Genomic DNA, 25306 nt, shown 5'->3' with positions numbered 1-25306 from the left:
TCAAACACTTATTTGGAACATCCCACAGGTGTGCAGGCTAATTGGGAACAGGTGGGTGCCATAATTGGGTATAAAAACAGCTTCCCAAAAAATGCTCAGTCTTTCACAAGAAAGGATGGGGCGAGGTACACCCCTTTGTCCACAACTGCGTGACGAAATAGTCAAACAGTTTAAGAACAACGTTTCTCAAAGTGCAATTGCAAGAAATTTAGGGATTTCAACATCTACGGTCCATGATATCATCAAAAGGTTCAGAGAATCTGGGGAAATCACTCCACGTAAGCGGCATGGTCGGAAACCAACATTGAATGACCGTGACCTTCGATCCCTCAGACGGCACTGTTTCAAAAACCGACATCAATCTCTAAAGGATATCACCACATGGACTTAGGAACACTTGACAAAACCACTACCACTAAATACAGTTTGTCGCTACATCTGTAAGTGCAAGTTTAAGCTCTACTATGAAGAGCGAAAGCCATTTATCAACAACATCCAGAAACACTGCCGACTTCTCTGGGCCCGAGATCATATAAGATGGACTGATGCAAAGTGGAAAAGTGTTCTGTGGTCTGACGAGTCCACATTTCAAATTATTTTTGGAAATATTCGACATTGTGTCATCCGGACTAAAGGGGAAGCGAACCATCCAGACTGTTATCGACGCAAAGTTCAAAAGCCAGCATCTGGGATGGTATGGGGGTGCATTAGTGCCCAAGGCATGGGTAACTTACACATCTGTGAAGGCACCATTAATGCTGAAAGGTACATACAGCTTTTGGAACAACATATGCTGCCATTTAATCGCTGTCTTTTTCATGGACGCCCCTGCTTATTTCAGCAAGACAGTGCCAAGCCACATTCAGCACGTGTTACAACAGCATGGCTTCTTAAAGGCCTACTGAAATGAGATTTTCTTATTTAAATGGGAATAGCAAGTTCATTCTATGTGTCATACTTGATCATTTCGCGATATTGCCATATTTATGCTGAAAGGATTTAGTAGAGAAAATCGACGATAAAGTTCGCCACTTTTGGTACTTCCTGAAAAAGCCTCGCCTTTACCGGAAGTCGCAGACGATGACGTCATAAGTGTGGGGGCTCTTCACATATTCACATTGATTTTAATGGGAGCCTCCAACAAAAACAGTTATTCGCACCGAGAAAACGACAATTTCCCCATTAATTTGAGCGAGGATGAAAGATTCGTGTTTGCGGATATTGATAGCGACGGGGAAAAAAAAAAACGCGATAGCATTGGGACGTATTCCGATGTTTTTAAACACATTTACTAGGATAATTCTGGGAAATCCCTTATCTTTCTATTGTGTTGCTAGTGTTTTAGTTAGTTTAATATTACCTGACAGTCGGAAGGGTGTCTCCATGGGTGTGTTGACGCCAATGTCTCAGGGAAGTCGACGGCAGCTTCATGAACGGCCCAGGCTCAGCTTTTCTCCGTTAAGAAGCAACTTTTTAACCACAATTTTCTTACCGAAACCTGCTGGTTGACATTTGGTCTGGATTCATGTTCGCTTGACCGCGTTGTGATCCATAGTAAAGTTTCAGCTCCGGGAATTTTAAACAAGGAATCACCGTGTGTTTGTGTGGCTAAAGGCTAAAGCTTCCCAACTCCATCTTTCTACTTTGACTCCTCCAATATTAATTGAACAAATTGCAAAAGATTCAGCAACACAGATGTCCAAAATACTGTGTAATTATGCCGTTAAAGCAGACAACTTTTACCTGTGTGTGTGCGTAGCGCTCATACTTCCTAAAAACGCGTGGGGTCTTGCGCACACGTCATCATTACACGACGTTTCCCAGACGAAACTCCCAGGAAATTTTAAATTGTAATTTAGTAAACTAAAAAAGCTGTATTGGCAAGTGTTGCAATGTTAATATTTCATCATTGATGTATAAACTATCAGACTGCGTGGTGGGTAGGAGTGGGTTTCAGTAGTCCTTTAAAAAAAGAGTGCGGGTACTTTTCTGGTCCACCTGCAGTCCAGACCTGTAACCCTCTCTGTTTAGTAGATCTTTGGTCAAGACAAAATCTTTCTGTGGATTACAATACATCAAAGAAACCGACACCTTCATGTCGCTTTCCATCCTACACAGTGGAGTTTAATCCTTTTCATTGGTAAGATCAAAGACAGCTTTTGTCTGCTCACCGGGATCTCATTGAAACAAAAAAAGTGCAAGCGAGAGAAAAAATAAACACACGCTGCTCACTCTTTCTGCTTGTTGTCACTTCTTCTGCAACCGAGTAGTTGCAAGAAGGATCACTAGCCCCCTCTACCACCAGGAGGTGCGAGTCATTTAATGACTCATATTTGACACACGGAGCAACGGTATATTAATAAAACATAGCTGCTTACTGTTATTTTTAGCATATTCAATAGCTTGGACCTTAAATCCTACTAAATAGCTCTTAATCTTTTTCCCTTTATGCGATTTCAAATTATTGAAATCAGCCTCCTCCATTTTGAAAATTATGACAGGTGAAGTGTCACTCGTGACGTGACGAGTTTGACCCCGCGGAAATTCTAGGCATATGCTAATTATTTGTTAAAACAAGTTTGACCCGGCGTAAATCCTGAGCCGGCGGTAATGCTAAGCATGCGCTAATTATTTTGCGAAACGTGTTTGACCCCGCAGTAATTCTAGGCAGGCGCAAACTATATACCCGGCGGCAATTCAAGGAAATACGGTAAACCTGGGATATATTAAAGTTACATCCACATAGCACACATGCTGACCACACTCCAGACAATTGCGTGCTTCTGTTTACATCCGGTTTCGGCAGTGCTGTTCTGGTGGCCAAAGTCTTTCTCCCGTGGCCGAACTTTCAGTGTATTACTCGTCAATAGCGCCCACATAATAAGATATATTTATCCATCATCATCATCATCGACGGTCACTTGAACGAGTATGACGATCCTCCTGGTAGGGGGGTATCCCTTTGTGGAGGATGCCTGTGCGTGACTTAGTTTAACATGGGGAGACTGGTGCACAGACAGTCACCACACCATCCTTGACAGATCCAGGTAAGGGTCCAGTGGGATGGAGTCCAAGACGACTGGGGACCCTTTTCTGCTGCAGCCTTCTTCCGCCACCCCAGCCGTTGTGACGCTCTATAGTGTTAGCAGTCATCCTCCGCCTGATCCATTGGTGAGGTCTTGGGTTGTTATTTCCCCATAACTGGGCCCACATGGATGTGGGGCTGCCTTCTTCCGCCATCGCAGCCGTTGTGGTAGTTCTTCAATCTACCGTCTTCTGCCTGCTGCGCCGGTCTTCACCGTATCCCTGGCTAGGGGGCAGTCAGGTACTAAGCTTTTGCCAAGAGCCACCTGGGGTAACAGTAGTGAAGAGGTTAACCTCCTTGTGCCCCAAGACCCCATAGAGGAGCCTTCACTGCCGGATGCATTTTAACATCATGCCCAGGACACTTTTTATCCATTCATACAGTAAGAACATGCTGGTGGTAATGTTTTCTGTTCATATGGTTTTGATTTGATGTTTATTTTTCTCAGATCACACACACACCATCTGTGCCTGAAAGTGGATTGGAGGACAATGTAGAAGAGTTTTTGGGTGTCTGGGGAAGCACGGAGACAAAAGTAAAAAAAATACCTGTTGGAATTGGGCAGGTTGTTATCATAAGATTGGCAATAAAAGTTAAAAATAGTGTCAAACTTTGGTTGACTACTTCTAGGGGCTACAATACATTATACTATCTTAATTTGTTTTCACGTAAAAACTTCAAACATTTTATTTTGAAGTGTGGCAGGCTGTGAATTTATCGTGGTGGTGCGCCACTTTCAGTGACATGAAGGGGAAACACTGTAGCTCTCTTTGTGCATGTTCATTCTCTAAAGGGAACCTGTGATGACTTTATTCTACATTTTAAAACACTTCTTTCTGATGCAGATAATCTGTATTGAATACACACACACACACACACACACACACACACACACACACACACACACACACACAGCAGGCCTAGACAGGAGGAGGACAGAGTGTAGGTACACAGTACATCAGAGGGTCAAATGTGCGAGAAAATGAGAGCAGGCAGTGTAGACTAACAATGTTGCAACCTTGTGTGGGAACCGTGGGTGCAGAAACACAGAAGAAGAATCCCTGTGGGATGCAGAAACTGGCAGAGAAATTTTTTGTGCAACGTTCATATTGTTGTTACTCAGCCAGTGTTTGTGGGTCTGATGGACCCCTTGCATTTTGTGGATTTAATGCCTCACAATCAAACACTTTTATGTTAAAATACTGAACAGATGTTTATTGAGATAAGGTAAACATTTGTTCAGTATTTTAACATTAGAGTGTTTGATTGTGAGGCATTAAAGCCACAAAATGCAAGGGGTCCATCAGACACACAAACGCTGGCTAAGTGACAACAATATGAACATTACACAAAGGTTAAATGCACTTTATGAGGCAGCATATAATGATGATGGCAATATTAACGTTTTGTGGAGCTATTTTACTGTTTTTTATGTACTTATAATATTGTTTTATATGAATGTCTCTCACTCAGAGACAAATTTACCTGCGAGTACAATTAAAGGAATCTAATCTAATTTTGTCAAATACAATATGGCAGCTGTAACACACAAACCTTACATAGCAGCAGCTGGGTAACAAAGTTTTAAAGCGCCTGCTGAGTTACCTACAGCTGCTTTATGCTAACCACTCATGATACTTCAAATGCAGCCATCTTGTGCAGTGAATACATGGAAAAAAATCTGGAGGTTTCTGCCATCCACAGTTGTTAAGTGGCAGATTTGTTTACCTGATTTTTTGCGCTACTTCCTGTTGTGCTTAAAATCCACCAATTATTCAGTGTACTTACTGCATAGATTTATTTCACTGCAAACCACTTATGTACATACATTAAGATCTCAGCCAGTTATCAAATCTATTTGCAAGGTCAGCAAATGACTACATCGATCCAAAACTGAGGTTTTTTTTGGCAAGAAATCCATCATCACTGCCACTGCCCGAATTTTCCAGGAGACTCACAAAATTCAGCGCCTCTCCCGAAAACCTCCCCGGACAAATTTTCTCCCGAAAATCTCCCGAAATTCAGGCGGACCTGAGTGAGGACAGCCTGTTTTCACGTCCGCTTACCCACTTTATAAACACCATGTCTGCTCAATGACGTTTTAACTGTAGAATGATCGTGGGCGAGTTCTTGGTTTCTTATGTGGGTTTATTGTTAGGCAGTTTCATTAACGTCCTCCCAGCGCGGTAACAACACACAACAACAGCAGTCACGTTTTCGTCTACCGTAAAGCAGTTCGTCTGCCGTAAACAGCAATGTTCTGACCCTCTTAAACAGGACAATACTGCCATCTACTGTACATGCATATGTAACAATAACATCTACGACTTTTAGAGGGTGCTGTGCACAACTGCGCACACAACAAGGATAATAAGATGGAAGTTTCCTGACTCCAGTTCATTTGATAAAAGCACTTTTGTGCGTGCCACACAGCAATGCATCATCAGAGAGGGTGTTCAGCATGGTTAGAAAAATAGTGACAGAATAGAACAAGGATGGACAATTCAAACCTTAACTCAACAATGAGTAGATGAGTGTTATGTGTGTGTGTATACGTGTAAATGAGTGAACACTGAAATTCAAGTATTTCTCATATATATATATATATATATATATATATATATATATATATGTTTATATATGTATATGATAAAATAAATAAATATATGTATGTATATATATATATATATATATATATATATATATATATATATATCCATCCATTTTCTACCGCTTATTCCCTTTTGGGGTTGCGGGGGGCGCTGGCGCCTATTTCAGCTATATATATATATATATATATATATATATATATATATATATATATATATATACATATATATATGTATATGAAATACTTGACTTTCAGTGAATTCTAGCTGTAAATATACTCCTCCCCTCTTAACCACGCCCCCACTTCTGAAATCGGAGGTCTCAAGGTTGGCAATTTCGCACTGCCATATCAAAAATGAGGCAAAATTAAGTGCAATACAGCCGTGGCACAAAGGAAAAATCTCATGTACTGTAATGTTGGTGTGGAAGCCGGAGTTCAAAACATTCGAAGATTTCCACGCCTCATTAGGAATTAACATTGCAAAATAGATGTTTATTTTCCTCTTGTTCGAGCAAGGACATTTATACGGAAATAGTCACCAGTTAATTGCGCGTGGATTTAATAGGAACATTTTTGGAAGGTAACCCTTGCAATTCTGCATGCTTGTCTTCCTCTTCAATCCCAGCGGTTTCTTTTGCATCTTTATCGCTACCGTCTGCGTACGTTTTGCTACCATGAAACCATCCGTCCACCCACTCCTCAACCCCCAATCTCTATCCTCCACTCGCTCCTCTGCCTCCTCGCTTCTCTCATCTTCTAAGACCATAATCACCGGGCTTACACTTCCCTGTCAGTCCTCAATGCCAACCTTTGTGTGTGTGTGTGCGTGTGTGTGTGTGTGTGCGTGTGTGTGTGTGTGCGTGTGTGTGTGTGTGTGCCTGTGTGTGCATTCTTCGTGTTCGTTTCCATGGGTATCTGTGTGCATGTGCCAGCACGGTGGTCCTGACTGCAGAGGCATAATATGTTGGCATACAGCATCTTGTAGTGTAAATATTTTGTGACGCATACAGAAAGTTGCCATGGTTTGGTTCTAGGTGTGTTCATCTCCATGGTGACAACTATCAGTCCTGCACATCTGCGGTTGTCAACTTATAACTACATGAATTCGTCTCCCTTTGCGTCCCCCCAGATCACCAGAAGCTGGAACGAGAGGCTCGGATTTGTCGCCTGCTTAAACACCCCAACATCGGTGAGGACGCACGCACGCACGCACGCACGCACGCACGCACGCACACACATTTTTGTATTTGTTACCTTCTTGAGACTTCCGAAAAATGCTTACCTCTTTAGTCCAATCCAATCCACTTTATTTATATAGCACATTTAAACAACAAAATGTTTCCAAAGTGCTGCACAACAATATTAAAAACAACATTCAAATACTATCTTGAGCGCCACCAATGACTGAATAATTATTTTAAAACCTCTTCTCACTCTGGCGCTTCCCAAAGGCATGCGGTAAATTTAGGCCTGCGCTTATAAATTTGAGTGTGATGTAAGAATACCATCATGAAAAGCACATTTCATAAAAAAAACATTATTATGGTCTTACCTTTACTTATAAATGAAGTCCATGCGCAGCTACTTCTGATCAAAAGCATCAATAACTTGTTTATTGAAGTCTTCCTTATCTTTCTTCAGGTTTAAAAGTCTCTTTGTCTCGATGGAGATCTTCCTTTATTACCTTCTGCTTCGATTGAAAGTCCAGTTTAGAAAACTGTTTTATTTTATATATGGAATCCTCCATGTTAAAAGTGCAAGCGAGAGGAAAAAATAAATGATCGCCGCTCACTCTTGCTGCTTGTTGTCACTTCTTCCGTAGCCGAGTAGTCGCAAGAAGGATCACTAGCGCCCTCTACCACCAGGAGGCGGGAGTCATTTAATGGCTCATATTTGACACACGCAGGTACGGTATATTAATAAAACATAGCTGCTTAATGTTCTTTTTAGCACATTCAATAGCTTGGACTTTAAATCCTACTGAATAGCTCTTAATCTTCTTCCCTTTACGCAATTTCAAATTATTGAAATCAGCTTCCTCCATTTTGAAAATGATGACAGGTGAAGTGTCACTCGTGACGTGACGAGTTTGACCCGGCGGAAATTCTCGGCATGCGCTAATAAAAATAATATTTTTCAAAATGAGTTTGACCAGGCGGAAATTCTGGACATGCGCTAATAAGAATAATATTTTGCGAAATGAAAGTGACCCGGCGTTAATCCTGAGCCGGCGGTAATGCTAAGCATGCGCTAATTATTTTGCAAAACGAGTTCGACCCGGCAGTAATTCTAGGCAGGCGCATACTATATACCCGGCGGCAATTCAAGGAAATACGGTAAATACATATAAAATCAATAAAAAATAAATATGATTAAAAACGATTTTAAGGCTGAAACCAATTAAAACAGTAAATAGAAATCAAAATTTTAAAACACAGAGGTCAACAGAGGACCACCCAACTCACGTAGTGTTAAAAGCCAAAAAATAAAAGTGGGTCCTAAGACGAGACTTAAAGTACTCTTCTGTGGGAGCAGTTCGAACATGGAGAGGGGCAGAGTGTTTCAGAGCTTAGGGCCGACCACAGAGAAGGCCCTGTCTCCCCTAGTTTTAAGTCTGGTCTTGGGCACCACGAGCTGGAGCTGGCTCTCGGACCTCAGGAGTGTACATTTGGATGAGGTTTGAGATATAATGAGGTGGCAGTCCATGTACAGCTTTAAAAACAAACAGCAAGGTTTGAAAATCAATTCTGAAATGAACAGGGAGCCAGTGCAAACTCTCAAGGCTTGGGGTTATATGCTGGCGTTTCCTGGCCCCTGTTATAAGTCGTGCTGCCGCGTTCTGGACTGACTTCAACCGGGAGAGAGCTTTTTGACTAATGCCAGTATAAAGTGCATTGCAGTAGTCCAGGTCAGTTGAAAGATGAATTTAGGACCACCCTTTCTAGATATATAAAGATTTGTATTTACAACATTAATAATACATACAGTAAACCCATCCATCCATTTTCTACCGCTTATTCCCTTCGAGTTGCGGGGGGCGCTGGAGCCTATCTCAGCTACAATCGGGCGGAAGGAGGTATACACCCTTGACAAGTCGACATCTCATACATACTATGCAAATATAAAAAAGCTTGTTCCACAACAAAAAGGTCACAGTTTCACAAGAAAAACTTTGAATTTTGGCAGCATTATGATAAAAGTCATAATTTTCCTCAACGCAAGTCAATCAGAAAAACTGAACATTTGTGCAATATTATGATAAAAGTTGGAATTTTACTCAATATCAGTCACTATTATACAAGAAAAGCTTCACATTTTGGCAATTCTATAAAAAGAGTTGTAATTTTACTTAACAAGAGTCACAATTTCATAAGAAAACTTAAAAATGTTAGCAATATTATAATACATCCATCCATTTTCTACCGCTTATTCCCTTTGGGGTAAGGGGGGGCGCTGGAGCCTATCTCAGCTGCAATTGGGCGGAAGGCGGGGTACACCCTGGACAAGTCGCTACCTCATCGCAGGGCCAACACAGATAGAAAGACAACATTCACACTCACATTCACACACTAGGGACCATTTAGTGTTGCCAATCAACCTATCCCCAGGTGCATGTCTTTGGAGGTGGGAGGGGCCTATCCCGAGTGCATGCCTTTGGAGGTGAGAGGGGCCTATCCCCAGGTGCATGTCTTTGGAGGTGGTAGACGCCTATCCCCAGGTGCATCTCTTTTGAGGTGGGAGGGGCCTACCCCCAGATGCATGTCTTTTGAGGTGGGAGGGGCCTATCCCGAGTGCATGCCTTTGGAGGTGGGAGGGGCCTATCTGAGTGCATGCCTTTGGAGGTGAGAGGGGCCTATCCCCAGGTGCATGTCTTTGGAGGTGGTAGACGCCTATCCCCAGGTGCATGTCTTTTGAGGTGGGAGGGGCCTACCCCCACGTGCATGTCTTTTGAGGTGGGAGGGGCCTATCCCGAGTGCATGCCTTTGGAGGTGGGAGGGGCCTATCCCCAGGTGCATGTCTTTGGAGGTGGGAGAGGCCTATCCCCAGGTGCATGTCTTTTGAGGTGGGAGGGGCCTATCCCCAGGTGCATGTCTTTCGAGGTGGGAGGGGCCTATCCCCAGGTGCATGCCTTTTGGAGGTGGGAGGAAGCCGGAGTACCCGGAGGGAACCCACGCAGTCACAGGGAGAACATGCAAACTCCACACAGAAAGATCCTGAGCCCGGGATTGAATCCAGCACTACTCGGGACCTTCGTATTGTGAGGCAGACGCACAAACCCTTCTTCCACCGTGCTGCCCCAATATTATAATAACTATCGGAATTTTACTTGGCAAAATTATGACAAAAGCCATCATTTTAATCAAAAAATGTCCCTGTTTTACAAGAACAACGAAAAAAATTGGCAATATTGTGATAAAAGTCAGGACTTTATATGACAAATGTCACCATTCTGCATTAAAAAGTACTAATTTTACGAGAAAATATTGCAATGTTACAGAAACAGAAAGAATATGAGAAATTGTTCCCAATTTTATGAGAAAAAAGTTAACACTTTGTGAGAAAAAGACTGCTTTAGTTGAAAATGTTTTTAAAATTGTCTAATTGGTTTTTAATTTTCATTATTTACTTCGTTATCACAATATGTCTCTATAAACATTTGTTTTTTAATTATTTTGGCCAAAGGGGGCGCATTTGAATTTCTTACACACACTTGTTATTACATATGTAGACCAGAGGGGAAGAACTTCATATTTTTACACACACTTATTTCATATGTTGACCAGAGGGGGAGCCCTTTTAAAAGCAACACACAGTCAATTTGAAAAATCCCTCCTTTTTGGGACCACTCTCATTTTGATAGATGAGACATTCTCTTTTTACAAAATATTTCTGTATAAATAACTAATAATTCAACGTTTATATTTGCAGTTTATAGTTAGGTGTGGTCTATAGTCTGGAAAATAGAGTAATTTAGTTAGAATGTATTTATTTCAGCATTTTGTAGTTTTATGTACATTTGATTTTAATCAGTTTTCATAAGTCCTTTCTTTTACAATACCGGTATATCTGTTTAGTATAATTTTTTTTTTATTAGCCTGACCTAAGCCTTGATCATAATCTTTGGGATTTACACATGGTCTCATATCATTTGACAGTGTTTATTCTGTTATATGAGTATTGAATATAATTTAAAAGTTAAGAGTAATATAACGGAATCATTGTTAATATTTAAGTGGGCCTCTGTAGTTGAAATGTGTAGAATCCCTGATAGACTGTATGTGCTGTGATGTATCATGATGATGTTTGTACTGATACACAAACTATTTATTGTATTTGTAGTTCGTCTTCATGACAGTATATCAGAGGAAGGCTTCCACTACCTCCTCTTTGACCTGTAAGTCTTATTCCTGGTTTCTTACCTTTTTTCCTTGACTCATGGAAGATAAAACTGATCATTCATTTACTCCACGTGTTTCCTCATTGCCTCTTCACCTGTTCTACTCTTCCTGTTTCCACTTCCTGTTTTCCTAGTTTTCTCATTATTTCCTGATTTCCTTAAGTTTCGCTTCCGCTCCTGCAGTCACTCCTATCCTCCTTATTTCTCTCATTCCTTATCCTTCTGCTTGATTTATTATTTTGTTGGTTGTCTTCACCATCCTCTTGATACCTGTCTTCTTCCCATTCCTCTACCACTATGTCCTATCTGTGATTTACTCTTTTTTTCCCCTCTGTTCCTTTCTTTCATCCTCTTTCCTCGTCTCTCGTCTTGCCTCCTCGTATCCTTTCCTATAATTTCCTTATTTTTCTTTCTGTTTATCTCTCATTTTTTCTGTTTCCTTCTCACTTCCTTATCCTGTTTCCTCTCATTATTTTGCTTATGTCCTCTGCTTCTCTTTCTTACGGAGCCCCTAAAGCAGAGGTGTCCTAAGTGCCGCCCCCGGGTAATTTTTTAACGGCCCTAAGCACATTCTAAACATACGATTAAAAAAAATAAAAAGCAGAAAAAGTGGTATAAAACAGCAAGCAGGTGAAATGTGACAAGAACATTTTGCAATGTTTACTCTAATAACACAAAGCTGCCATGCAGGCTGTTGTTTACTAAAAAAATTATAATAAATCAAAATCAATGTCATTATTAATAATTGACCTATTCAAGGCTCCAACGATGTCACATGAAATAATTCACTTTGAGATATTTTTTGGGGAAAATGTTGCATATTTTGTGTTTGCCATATGAAAAACAAAGTTGTTTTTTTTCTATAAAGAAGGGCCTAAAAAAAAACCCCAAAAACACCAATACTATATATATATATATATATATATATATATATATATATATATATACATATATATATATATATACTGCTCCCCTCACCTCCCAGGGGGTGATCAAGGGTGATGGGTCAAAATGCAGAGAATAATTTCGCCACATCTAGTATGTGTGTGACAATCATTGGTACTTTAACTTTACTTTAATATATAGACATATATATATATATATTTATATATATATATATATATATATATATATATATATATATAATTGACGGATGGATCTGAAGTTGATCTGAAGACGATTGTGTTTAAAGTAAACAGTTTCAAAAAAATATATATTCTTATTTTTAATGAGTAGGACCCTTTTGGATCCCCAATAATTTTAGTAGGATTTTTTCTTGTCATTGCTAAAATAATAATAATAAATTAAAATCAATGTTGTTATGTTTTGACATTTTTAAGGCTCCAATTATTATATAATCTCAAATATTCCACTTTAAAATTATATTGGGGGAAACTATTGCATATTTTGTGTTTTTTTTTCCATAACAAAACAGGGTTTTCTTTGACAAAAAGGGCATACAGCTTAAATCTTTGAAAACGTTATATTGACAGATAGACCTAATGTTGATCTAGAGATTTAAACCTTGAATAATAATACTGAATAATGACACATTTTAAATATTTTTTTGACCAAAATCCTTTTACACATATATTGTATTGGTTTTTGAAAAAAAAAAAAAAAAAATCAAAATGGCCCCCGCTTGCTTTGATTCTTCAGTGTGTGGCCCTCAGTGGAAAAAGTTTGGACACCCCTGCCCTAAGGGGACACGCGGACACATTTTACTAGGTGTAAGACAAAGACTTTATCTTCCTGGTTATTGTATCGCTACGTCTTTGACAGTATTTAAGACTTTATCGTGCCCAGAAAATGACAGTTTGCCTCTTCTGTGGTATTGATGATATTTAAAGGAGTGTTGTTAGTCCTATGTTGATGTGATAAAACCTCTTTCTTGTTTGGAAGATACACACAATTGTAACTGTTATTTCTTCCTGTACATTATAAATATGTACATGTTTGGATGTGTTCATTTATGTACAATTGTCCATCCATCCATCGGTCTTCTTCCGCTTATCCAAGGTCGGGTCGCGGGGGCAACAGCCTAAGCAGGGAAGCCCAGACTTCTCTCTCCCCAGCCACTTCGTCCAGCTCCTCCCGGGGGATCCCGAGGCATTCCCAGGCCAGCCGGGAGACATAGTCTTCCCAACGTGTCCTGGGTATTCCCCGTGGCCTCCTACTGGTCAGACGTGCCCTAAACACCTCCCTAGGGAGGCGTTCGGGTGGCATCCGGACCAGATGCCCAAACCACCTCATCTGGCTCCCCTTCATATGGAGGAGCAGCGGCTTTACTTTTGAGTTCCTCCCGGATGGCAGAGCTTCTCACCCTATCTCCAAGGGAGAACCCCGCCACCCGGCGTAGGAAACTCACTTTGGTCGCTTGTACCCGTGATCTTGTCCTTTCGGTCATATCCCAAAGCTCATGACCATAGGTGAGGATCGGAATGTAGATCGAGTGGTAAATTGAGAGCTTTGCCTTCCGGCTCAGCTCCTTCTTCACCACAACAGATCGATACAGCGTTCGCATTACTGAAGACACCGCACTGATCCGCCTGTCGACCTCAAAATCCACTTTTCCCACACTCGTGAACAAGACTCCGAGGTACTTGAACTCCTCCACTTAGGGCAAGATCTCCTCCCCAACCCGGAGATGGCACTCCACCCTTTTGCGGGCGAGAACCATGGACTCGGACTTGGAGGTGCTGATTCTCATCCCAGTCGCTTCACACTCGGCTGCGAACCGATCCAGTGAGAGATGAAGGTCCTGGCCAGATGGAGCCATCAGGACCACATCATCTGCAAAAAGCAGAGACCTAATCCTGCAGCCACCAAACCGGATCCCCTCAACGCCCGGAGTGCGCCTAGAAATTCTGTCCATAAAAGTTATGAACAGAATGGGTGACAAAGGGCAGCCTTGGCGGAGTCCAACCCTCACTGGAAACGTGTCCGACTTACTACTGGCAATGCGGACCAAACTCTGACGCTGATCGTACAAGGAGCGGACTGCCACAATAAGACAGTCCGGTACCCCATACTCTCTGAGCACTCCCCACAGGACTTCCCGAGGGACACGGTCGAATGCCTTCTGCAAGTCCACAAAGCACATGTAGACTGGTTGGGCAAACTCCCATGCACCCTCAAGGACCCTGCCCAGAGTATATTTTTCCCACACCTACCAAGACCAGGAAGAAAACAACACTGTTCCTCCTGAGTCCCAGGTTGGACTATCCGGCGTAACCTCCTTACCGGGAATAGACCTTACCGGGAAGGCTGAGGAGTGTGATCCGATGTAAAATCGTCATTAAATATAATATTGCCTGACAAAACGTGATTACAATACCCTTATGGGTGTTACATATGTACAAATCAAGTACCTACTGTACTGTTTACTTGATGAAATATCCTTTTTAGAACAAATATCCACCAAAATGACCCCTTTGTTGCTGCCAAAAATGTATTTCAAGTAATATTTTGATATTGACACACCTTATCTCTGCATATTCCACTATAATACCCTTATGGTCATTACATATTTATAAATCAAGTACCTACTGTATTTGATGTACTGGGCTCCATCTAGTGGTATGCAAAAGAATTGCTTTTCTGAAATACAGTGATTTATTTTCCTTTATTCAAACAGTGTTACCTTTCAAACTGTGTGTAATGTTACAGTGGCCAATTATATATAAAAATACTTGTTGAATAAAAGCTTTGCCTTGTTTTAATGAATACTTACTTAGGCCTATTGCGCTACTGTATTTCCATGTTGCTCTTAATGGTGAGACTTGGGGAGCCAAGTGCTTTCTGAGGTTGTACCGTATTTTTCGGAGTATACGTCTCACCGGCAGAAAATGCATAAGAAAGAAGAAAAAAAACATATATAAGTCGCACTGGAGTATAAGTCGTATTTTTGGGGGAAATTTATTTGATAAAACCCAACACCAAGAATAGACATTTGAAAGGCAATTTAAAATAAATAAAGAATAGTGAACAATAGGCTGAATAAGTGTACGTTATATGAGGCATAAATAACCAACTGAGAAGGTGCCTGGTATCTCAACGTAGCATATTATGGTAAGAGTCATTCAAATAACTATAACATATAGAACATGTTATACCTTTACCAAACAATCTGTCACTCCTAATCGATGAAATCTTCTTCCTCGATGTCGCTTCTAAACAACTCTGCCAACTCCAAAGGTATGGGCCGCTTCCTCTTGTTGTTTTCTGCTGCATATTTCACTACGTCCAGCTTGTAATCTCCAGTACATAATTTCCTTTTTGGTGCCATTTTTGTTCAGCCCTTCTCAGTTTTTATAAGTTACCGCCAACACTGAAATGATCCATTTTAATAGCTACGGCAGTAGCATGTAGCATATGGCAGTTAGCATTCCATGACCCACAATGCACTTCTGCCATGACCCTTCCCCGCCCAATTCTTATTTGTTGACGTGTGTGTGACGATTGCTGACATTTTATTCGTCTCTTCCCCGAATGAGATAAATAATATTATTTAATATTTTATGGTAATGTGTTAATAATTTCACACATAAGTCGCTCCAGAGTATATGTCGCACCCCCGGCCAAACTATGAAAAAAAAATGCAATTTATAGTCCGAAAAATACGGTACTTGATGAAAAAGATTAGACAACCACTTGTCTCGATTCTTCCATTTCCTTTTCAAACGTTTCCCTTTCATTGCTTTTATCTCCCCTCATCCGAAAGAAGAAAGGGAAGAAAGTTCATCTCTAGTTTCAAACACATTTGTTTTGCTTTTTGTGGTTTTCCCTCACTTTCTGACATGCACATGCATCTTTTTAAGAGGATGACACCCCAAAAAGATGCCAGTCCTGTAGGAAACAAGTCACTTGTTCTCAAGTCCTTGTTTTTGTTTCCTCCTTATCTACTCCGGTTTTCTCATTCACCTCTGTTTTTCTCCTTTCTCTTTTTCTTTTCTCTCCTCATTTTCTCCACAAAGTTGCCTTCTCACTTTTCCCCCCTCTTCTCATTCCCTTTCCATTTGTTTTCAACTTTTTCCTCATCATTTCTTCATCTCTCTGTTCTTCTCCTCCCCTCGCCTTTCCGACACATACAATTACATAACTCCCTCTCTCATGTTTTAATCCCCCCACTTTGCCCATACACACTACTACCCACTCCCACACATCCAGCTCTCTGCCATCCCCTTCTAGTTTCCATGGTTACTACATCATGTGGGGTGTATTGGGGAAGGTGGGGCAGCAGCAAAGATGATGGAGAAAGAAATAAAGAGGAGTTTACGTTTCTTTTTTTTCCCCCATGGCAGGGTGACTGGAGGTGAACTGTTTGAGGACATTGTAGCCAGAGAGTATTACAGTGAGGCAGATGCCAGGTAGGTGGACCACCACGGCCCTCTTGTTTTACCTGTCTTCACTACTCCTTTTCTGTCTTTTAATACAACATTCCCACACCTTTTTGCACACTTCCGGTATTTTTGATTCTGATTAAAAATGCACTAATTAGTAGGGGTGTAACGTTACATAAAAATTTCGGTTCGGTGCGTACCTCGGTTTAGAGGTCTCGGTTCGGTTCATTTTCGATACAGTAAGAAAACAACAAAATATACATTTTTTGGTTATTTATTTACCAAATTTGTAAACAATGGCTTTATCCTTTTAACATTGGGAACACTATAATAATTCTGCCCATGTTAATCCACATTAAACTGCCTCAAGTTGTTGCTTTGATTAAATACAATGACAAAACCTTTCTTCTACATATAAAAAGTGCAACATTAAACAGTTTCAAGTCAACTCATCATGCGTAATTTATTACAGCATTTGGGAAGCCTGTAGTTGACTTTTATTATGTAAATTTAATTTTTTTGTCAACGTGTGATAGCAGGGACCCTGCCATTCAAAACTAGGCTGCTACATTACTAATGATTAATATAACTATAGCTGAAAGAATAGTACAATAGCAATAGGAAAGGCTATTCATCCCTGAACACCATGGACTTCATGTTAGTTCATGTGAAATAACAGACAGACCGGGCTTTGCTGCCCCTAACACACACACACACACACACACACACACGCACACGCACACGCACACACACACACACACACACACACACACACACACACACACACACACAGCAAAATGAGCTAACGTTACGCTAAAAGCTAATTAGCTTTCACCTCAAGCCAGAACTGCGAGCGTGCTGAACTGCAGTTTAAGTTTCTAGAAGGTCAACGGGCTCGTAGTAATGCTAGTAGTAGTTGTGACTGGGAAGTGTTTTTTATAATTTGGGGAGAGTACGATGTCCGCTGCTAAACACGTATCTGCTCGACACTGAAGCATTGACAATATGCGTTCTGAATACACACTGTTGATTGGCTGTTACATCGCTCTGAATACGCACTGCTGATTGGCTTTGTATGTAGCCAATCAGATGGTTGTGTGGGCGGGAATATGCTGGGTGCTCAGCCAGAGGCAGAAAGCAGTGCAGTTTGTTAAGACTTTAGATTACAAACTCATTCGATACACCTCCAAACCGGACCGAAACCCCTGTACCGAAACGGTTTAATACAAATACACATACCATTACACCCCTACTAACTAGGTACACCTGCATCTAATGATACCAAAGGGTATTCGCTTTTTTTTTTAATCAGTTTTTTTATTTATGTTTGTATTATTATTATGTTTTTTGCCCCCAAGACCTTCCGTAGCTTCTGCCCTCCCCCTTATTTCCTTAGCATAGATTGACACACACAGCACAACATGGATATATTGCTAACGCAAACTAAAGTAAGACGTTTGTTCCAAAGAAAAGAAAAGTGTTGTCAGTGGTTTAGTTTTGTGGCAACAGGTGAGCTACAAATGACTGCTCGCTTCAAAGTCTGTTTAAAAAAAGGCAGCAGCGCAACAAAAATTTTCCAGCATCTGAAACGGAAGCATCCAGCCAACTCTTTAAAAGGCAAACAACACATAAACTCGCATTAAAAAGCAGCTTCCTTTGGTGGAATCATTTACGGAAAGTACCATGCTTGTAGGTTAAGAACGAAGCACAGGGAAAAATGACTAAAGGAGTCACTCTGCATGTCCCTAAAGATGTGGTGCTTCAACGTTGAAAAGGCCTGCGTAGAGACCTCTCAATGCTACATTTTTATTTACAGAAGTATTGTATTCAAGACAGAAGATTTAAATAAATCAAATCAAACTTTATTTATTTAGGACTTCTCATATATCATCATCATCATCATCAATCTTTATTGCAGACGTTAAGATCCATTAAATATATAAAAACACAATAACAAACATTAAAAACAAAACAAAACACTAAAACATTTAAAAAACTAAACAATATACAGGCAAGTGGCAAACAAAGTGTTGTACAAAAAAAATAGAAGACAAGAAAGCGCGCACACAGCACTATTGACAATAATAAAACAAAAACAAAACCTGGCATGTCGTGAGCAGTGTTGGTTAGTTACTGAAAACCAGTAACCAGTTACAGTGACTAGTTACTTTATATCAAACGTAACTCAGTTACTTACACCAAAAAGTAATGCGTTACTGTGAAAAGTAACTATTTAGTTATTCTTTAAAAAAAAAAAAAAAAAATTGTAAGTCACCCATTAATGCCCCTTTAGCCTTCATTTCAGTACTGTTACTGCACTGGAGAATAATACCATCTGTTGATCAACTTGACATGCATTTGCACCACTGAACTCTGCTCAGCAATGTGGTCTACATACACCACACAAAGACAATGATATGTTTCAAAGGGCCAATTATTTTTTTAGGCCAGAACAAATTGACAAAACTATCTTAAATGGCGGCAGCATAACTAACATAAGTAACAAACAGCATAACAACAACGTAGCTGTAAACCTGACTTCACCCAAGGAAGGCACACATGACATACACAGAGCCTAACCAGGCATTTTTCTCTCAAGGAATTCGAAAACAAAATCATGTCTTCAGGAGATCAACACTCTACTGAAGCCCAGCACATTCCACGCATCCACATTTCCCCAGTTTTAGTTTAGAGATAAGAAAGATTGACCTGGCCCACTAGAATTCTTCTTTACACTCTATGCATTTAGAGTGATGTGATAATCAGACACTCTAGAAGTCTAGAATGAAAGAGCAACAGTATAAAAGAGATTTCAGAGGAAACCAGAGTGTGTACCTTCAAGTGCTGAAAGATGAATGATGACAAGATGTAGTCCAGCCCCTTATACGTTTTCTTTAGCTTGCTTACCATTTTTATGTACTCACTGTCCAGGTACTTGGAACATGTTTTCCATGTCATTTGCTGTTTGACGCCGCTATCATGCTATTTAGCTGCCTCAAATCGGGTGACTCCACTGTAGAAATAGCCTGCATGTCTTCTAGCACATACGCTGCAATGGCTATATCAAGTTTGTCCTGCTTAGCAGTCCCTCCGTTAAAATCCTGAGGTGGAGGTGGAGGTTAAGCGTGTCTCTCTTTACTAGCTTCCTCGAAGCATGTTGCTTTTGTAGCTGTTTTCAGCAGATTTGAATTGCTGTTTTGGGCAGTCGATAGGATCTTTGATCCAAGACACAACTTACATTTAACTAAAATGTTCTTTTTTTTGATTTCGACAAAAGAATAGTAGTGAGAATATCTCTGCCATAATGTCTTGTTAGTAAACACAGACACGCCCCCTCCACCACACAAAGACACACACAAACACACACACAAACACACGCGCAAATTATTCTCACACAATGATAACGCTAATGCTCCCTCAGTCACAAATGTAAACACGTGTTCATGATGTTTGTCGGCCATTTTTCTGGCGTCAAGCTTGCAGAAGTTAGTAAAACGCACCTTTGAGGCGCCCACACTGGAGAATAAAATTCACGGCATCTAAAAAAAACCAGTGTGACGCATATAATAAAATACATGTAAATATAAATAACACATTAATACAGGGGTGTCCAAACTTTTTCCACAGAGGGCCGCACACGTAAAAATTTAAACATGCAGGGGCCATTTTGATATTTTTCATTTTCAAACCATAACAAAATATATGGATTTTTTTTTTTTTTTAAATCCTTAGGGCTCCTGGGGAGCATAGAGGGTCTCAGTCACTAAAATGTTAAAAATAAGTCAAATTATTATTATTTTTATTTATTTAATGCTTGCAGTAAATCTCTATATCAACTAGAGGTTGATATAAAGTAAAACAAATAATGTGTTATGCCTTTTCTGTCAAAGACAACTTTATTTTTTATAGTAAAACTGAAATATGTAGTATTTGGATGGATAGATAGTACTTTATTGATTCCTTCAGGAGAGTTCCTTTATTTAGCTATTAAAGCCCTCAAAGATCAATAATGAAGGACACCATTGATTTTAATTATTTAATATTTTTGAGTAATCACAGTGAAAAGTTAAATAAAATCCTACTAAATATATTTGAGATCCGAAAGGTTCCCCACTCATAAAGTGATACATTTTTATTAGTTGTTTTTTTTACTTTTAACACTTAAATTTCAAGATCAACTTCCGATATATCTGTCGATTTTTTTTAGTTTTAAGCAATTTTTTTGTTTTATGCTCTTTTGTCGAAACTTTGATGTTTTTATATGGCAACCACACAACATATGCAATATTTTTTCAACATAAAACATTTTAAAGTGATCATTTTTAAGTAATAATTCATTATAACAGATTTTTTTTGTCCTTTTTTTTTGAGCAATGGAAAAAAAAAAGAGAACAAAAAAACTGCCTGCATGGCAGCTGTGTCAACATTGCCACCTTTTCTCATTAGATTTCACCTCATTCCACTTTTTTTTTTTTAAATGTTTTTTAAAATTTTTTAAATACTATGAATTTTACAATTTTTGCAGAATGTGTGGCGGGCCGGTAAACGATTAGCTGCGGGCCGCAAATGGCCTCCGGGCCGCACTTTGGACACCCCTGCATTAATAAGTTAATACAAATGAAACATTGAAAGAACAATAGTAGTAATATTAATATTAATTAAGATAGAAAACAACACAACACATAATATTTAAGTTGGTACCTTTTTGAGCTCCCATGTTGGAGTTTATTCATTTGCATGCAATGATATGCTACATACCCTGTGATGAGGTAGCGACTTGTCCAGGGTGTACACACCTTCCGCCCGAATGCAGCTGAGATAGGCTCCAGCACCCACTTGCAACCCCAAAAGGGTCGAACTGTAGAAAATGAATGGATGGATGGATATGCTACATTTTTGTTTACAGAAGTATTTTATTCAAGACAGAAGTTTTACCTCACGCAGGAAGCTCTATATTGAATAACTTTGATTAGGAAAATGCAAATTGATCATTATAATAGCAGAAGCCTCACAATAATTATGACACAACTAGTTTATTTTTTTTTAAATAATTATTTTATACAATGTCCAATTTATGTCTGTTTTAAAAAAACAACAAATTTATAAGGGTTGAGTTGCAGTACACTATTTTTTAAATCAAATTTAAGCAAAACTTGTTTTTAATTATCTTTTTCATTTGTATTCATTAGTTACTTTAAAAAAGTAACCAAAACATTTTTTTTTTTTCCCAATTTGAGATTCAATATTTAGGCCATATCGCCCAGGCCTGGTTTTACACTGCAGAATTCTTCAAATAAGGACACTTATTACATATGTCTAACTCGGGGTCCCTCAACTAAAATGAAAGTAGCTCCATCCAGATTGATTGATTGAAACTTTTATTAGTACCGTATTTTTCAGAGTATAAGTCGCTGTGGAGTATAAGTCGCACCTGCCGAAAATGCCCAATAAAGAAGGAAAAAAAAAACATGTATAAGTCGCACTGGAGTATAAGTCGCATTTTTTGGGGAAATGTATTTGATAAAACCCAACACCAAGAATAGACATTTGAAAGGCAGTTTAAAATAAATGAAGAATAGTGAACAGGCTGAATAAGTGTACGTTATATGAGGCATAAATAACCAACTGAGAAGGTGCCTGCTATGTTAACGTAACTTATTATGGTAAGAGTCATTCAAATAACTATAACATATAGAACATGCTATACCTTTACCTAACAATCTGTCACTCCTAATCGCTAAATCCCATGAAATCTTATACGTCTAGTCTCTTACGTGAATGAGCTAAATAATATTAATTGATATTTTACGGTAATGTGTTAATAATTTCACACATAAGTCGCTTCTGAGTATAAGTAGCACCCCCGGCCAAACTATGAAAAAAACTACGACTTATAGTCCGAAAAATACGGTAGATTGCACAGTTCAGTACATATTCCGTACATTTGACCACTAAATGGTAACACACCACGTTCATCAATTAATGGTAAAGTTAGTAAGTTGGATACAGAACATTTTCTCGAGTGAAGGTCAGGTCAGGGAAGACAGGAAGGTAAAAAACAAAAACGAAAAAACAATGGCTGGTCACATTGCCATGTTTTTTACAGCCACCGTCTCTGAACATGAAATTTTTTCCAGCGGAAATAATGAACATAAATTACTAAACTATTTTATCTCTCCAGTTTTCTGGAGAGATAAAGATATCATGGCGCTCACATATCCCATTACAGAGTTGTTTTCTATTGCCGATGTCCTCTTCTCCGCCTGTCCATCTCGGCGGGTAGACACGGCGAGGGAGGGCAAATCCCTTCTTCTTTCCTTTCCAATGCTCACGCATCCTTTCTCCATTATTTTCCTGGATATCACTCTTTCTTTCGCTTTTCTTTTGTCTACCTCTGCATTTCGATCCGCCATGTTTACCGCCTGGAATGCAAAGATTTGATTACGCTTGCATGTAGTTGGTCAGTGTATTTCATAGAGTATGTAGTTGTTAGGTCTTTATTGTCATTGCACAAGTACAACAAAACTTTGTTTTCAGCACAAACCCGTTCAAGATTAGACAAACAAACAGTGTACAGGGTTATAGAACAGGAACGCTGATGGGTCGCCACAAGGCGCCCCGTAAAAGATGGGAAAAAGGTAAATCGCTGGGGAAGGATGAGTAAAAAAAATACAATCTAGACTGGGCTCCTAAGGGGGCCCAGTCTGGAGTGGGAAAAAACCTCCAAAGCATGGAGGTTTACCTCGAATTGATTTACGTGGACCCCGACTTAAACAAGTTGAGAAACTTATTCGGGTGTTACCATTTAGCGGTCAATTGTACGGAATTTGTACAGTACTGTGCAATCTACTAATACAAGTTTCAATCAATCAATCAAAAAGCAAAGCACATATACATATTACAACGTACATCTCCAGATATCTAGCAACAGAGGGAAGGGAGTGCGGAGTCATGGTGGTAGGCCGCAGCTCTCAGGCGGTGACCATCCTTTCATCACCCCTATGGGATTTGCGTCGAGGGCGTTGGGTTGAAGTGCTTAAATAGAAGTGCTCTGTCAAAACTTCAAATACTTAAAAACGAATAGACTATAGGTCGAGGTCCTCATGAGACAATGCCTAAGCCCTGACTCAGTTAGTTATCCTTAGTTTAGCTCAGGGGTGTCAAACTCTTTTTAGCTCGGGGGGCCGCATGGAGGAACATTTTTTCCTACGTGGGCCGGACGGGGAAAATCATGGCATAACTAGAGTGTCCGCCCTGAGATCAGTAGGTTGTGAGTTCAAACCCCGGCCGAGTCATACTAAAGACTATAAAATGGGAGCCATTACCTCCCTGCTTAGCACTCAGCATCAAGGGTTGGAATTGGGGGTTAAATCACCAAAAATGATTCCCGGGCGCGGCACCGCTGCTGCTCACTGCTCCCCTCACCTCCTAGGGGGTGAACAAGGGGATGAGTCAAATGCAGAGGACACATTTCACCACACCTAGTGTGTGTGTGACTATCATTTGTACTTTAACTTTAAAACTACGGCCACTTCAGGTTGTTTTCTGTTTTACTTCTGCCCAAAATAGAACAAGCATATTCTGAAAATGTAAAATAACACAAATAATCCTCTTGACAAAACACTTCAAGTGAGTTGAAAATTCTGAGGAAAGAATTCAATCAATCAATCAATGTTTACTTATATAGCCCTAAATCACTAGTGTCTCAAAGGGCTGCACAAACCACCTCAACATCCTCGGTAGGCCCACATAAGGGCAAGGAAAACTCACACCCAGTGGGACATCGGTGACAATAATGACCCAGTGGGACGTCGGTGACAATGATGACTATGAGAACCTTGGAGAGGAGGAAAGCAATGGGTGTCGAGCGGGTCTAACATGATACTGTGAAAGTTCAATACACAATGGATCCAACACAGTCGCGAGAGTTCAGTCCAAAGCGGATCAAACACAGCAGCGAGAGTCCCGTTCACAGCGGAGCCAGCAGGAAACCATCCCAAGCGGAGGCGGATCAGCAGCGCAGAGATGTCCCCAGCCGATACACAGGCAAGCAGTACATGGCCACCGGATTGGACCGGACCCCCTCCACGAGGGAGAGTGGGACATAGAAGAAAAAGAAAAGAAACGGCAGATCAACTGGTCTAAAAAGGGAGTCTATTTAAAGGCTAGAGTATACAAATGAGTTTTAAGGTGAGACTTAAATGCTTCTACTGAGGTGGCATCTCGAACTGTTACCGGGAGGGCATTCCAGAGTACTGGAGCCCGAACGGAAAACGCTCTATAGCCCGCAGACTTTTTTTGGGCTTTGGGAATCACTAATAAGCCGGAGTCCTTTGAACGCAGATTTCTTGCCGGGACATATGGTACAATACAATCGGCAAGATAGGATGGAGCTAGACCGTATAGTATTTTATACGTAAGTAGTAAAACCTTAAAGTCACATCTTAAGTGCACAGGAAGCCAGTGCAGGTGAGCCATCCATCCATCCATTTTCTACCGCTTATTCCCTTTCGGGGTCGCGGGGGGCGCTGGCGCCTATCTCAGCTACAATCGGGCGGAAGGCGGGGTACACCCTGGACAAGTCGCCACCTCATCGCAGGGCCAACACAGATAGACAGACAACATTCACACTCACATTCACACACTAGGGCCAATTTAGTGTTGCCAATCAACCTATCCCCAGGTGCATGTCTTTGGAAGTGGGAGGAAGCCGGAGTACCCGGAGGGAACCCACGCATTCACGGGGAGAACATGCAAACTCAACACAGAAAGATCCCGAGCCTGGATTTGAACCCAGGACTGCAGGAACTTCGTATTGTGAGGCAGACGCACTAGGCGTAATGTGATCAAACTTTCTTGTTCTTGTCAAA

The 25306-nt window shown here is 40.3% G+C and overlaps 1 protein-coding gene across 42 annotated transcripts in view; it reads left to right on the top strand.

Moving 5' to 3' along the window:
- Positions 1 to 25306, top strand: part of camk2b1 (calcium/calmodulin-dependent protein kinase (CaM kinase) II beta 1) — a 190097-nt gene that overhangs the window by 22222 nt on the left and 142569 nt on the right. For all 42 annotated transcript variants that reach the window (XM_061904346.1, XM_061904166.1, XM_061904311.1 and 39 more), the window contains exons 3-5: positions 6826 to 6885; positions 11037 to 11091; positions 16398 to 16463. In XM_061904346.1, the coding sequence (XP_061760330.1) occupies positions 6826 to 6885; positions 11037 to 11091; positions 16398 to 16463 (181 nt within the window). The remainder of the gene's footprint in view (positions 1 to 6825; positions 6886 to 11036; positions 11092 to 16397; positions 16464 to 25306) is intronic.

The sequence above is a fragment of the Nerophis ophidion genome, linkage group LG01 (genome assembly GCF_033978795.1).
Source record: "Nerophis ophidion isolate RoL-2023_Sa linkage group LG01, RoL_Noph_v1.0, whole genome shotgun sequence".
Lineage (NCBI taxonomy): Eukaryota > Metazoa > Chordata > Actinopteri > Syngnathiformes > Syngnathidae > Nerophis > Nerophis ophidion.
The sequence above is the reverse complement of the archived record's forward strand: the minus strand, read 5'-3'. Positions and strand labels throughout refer to the sequence as shown.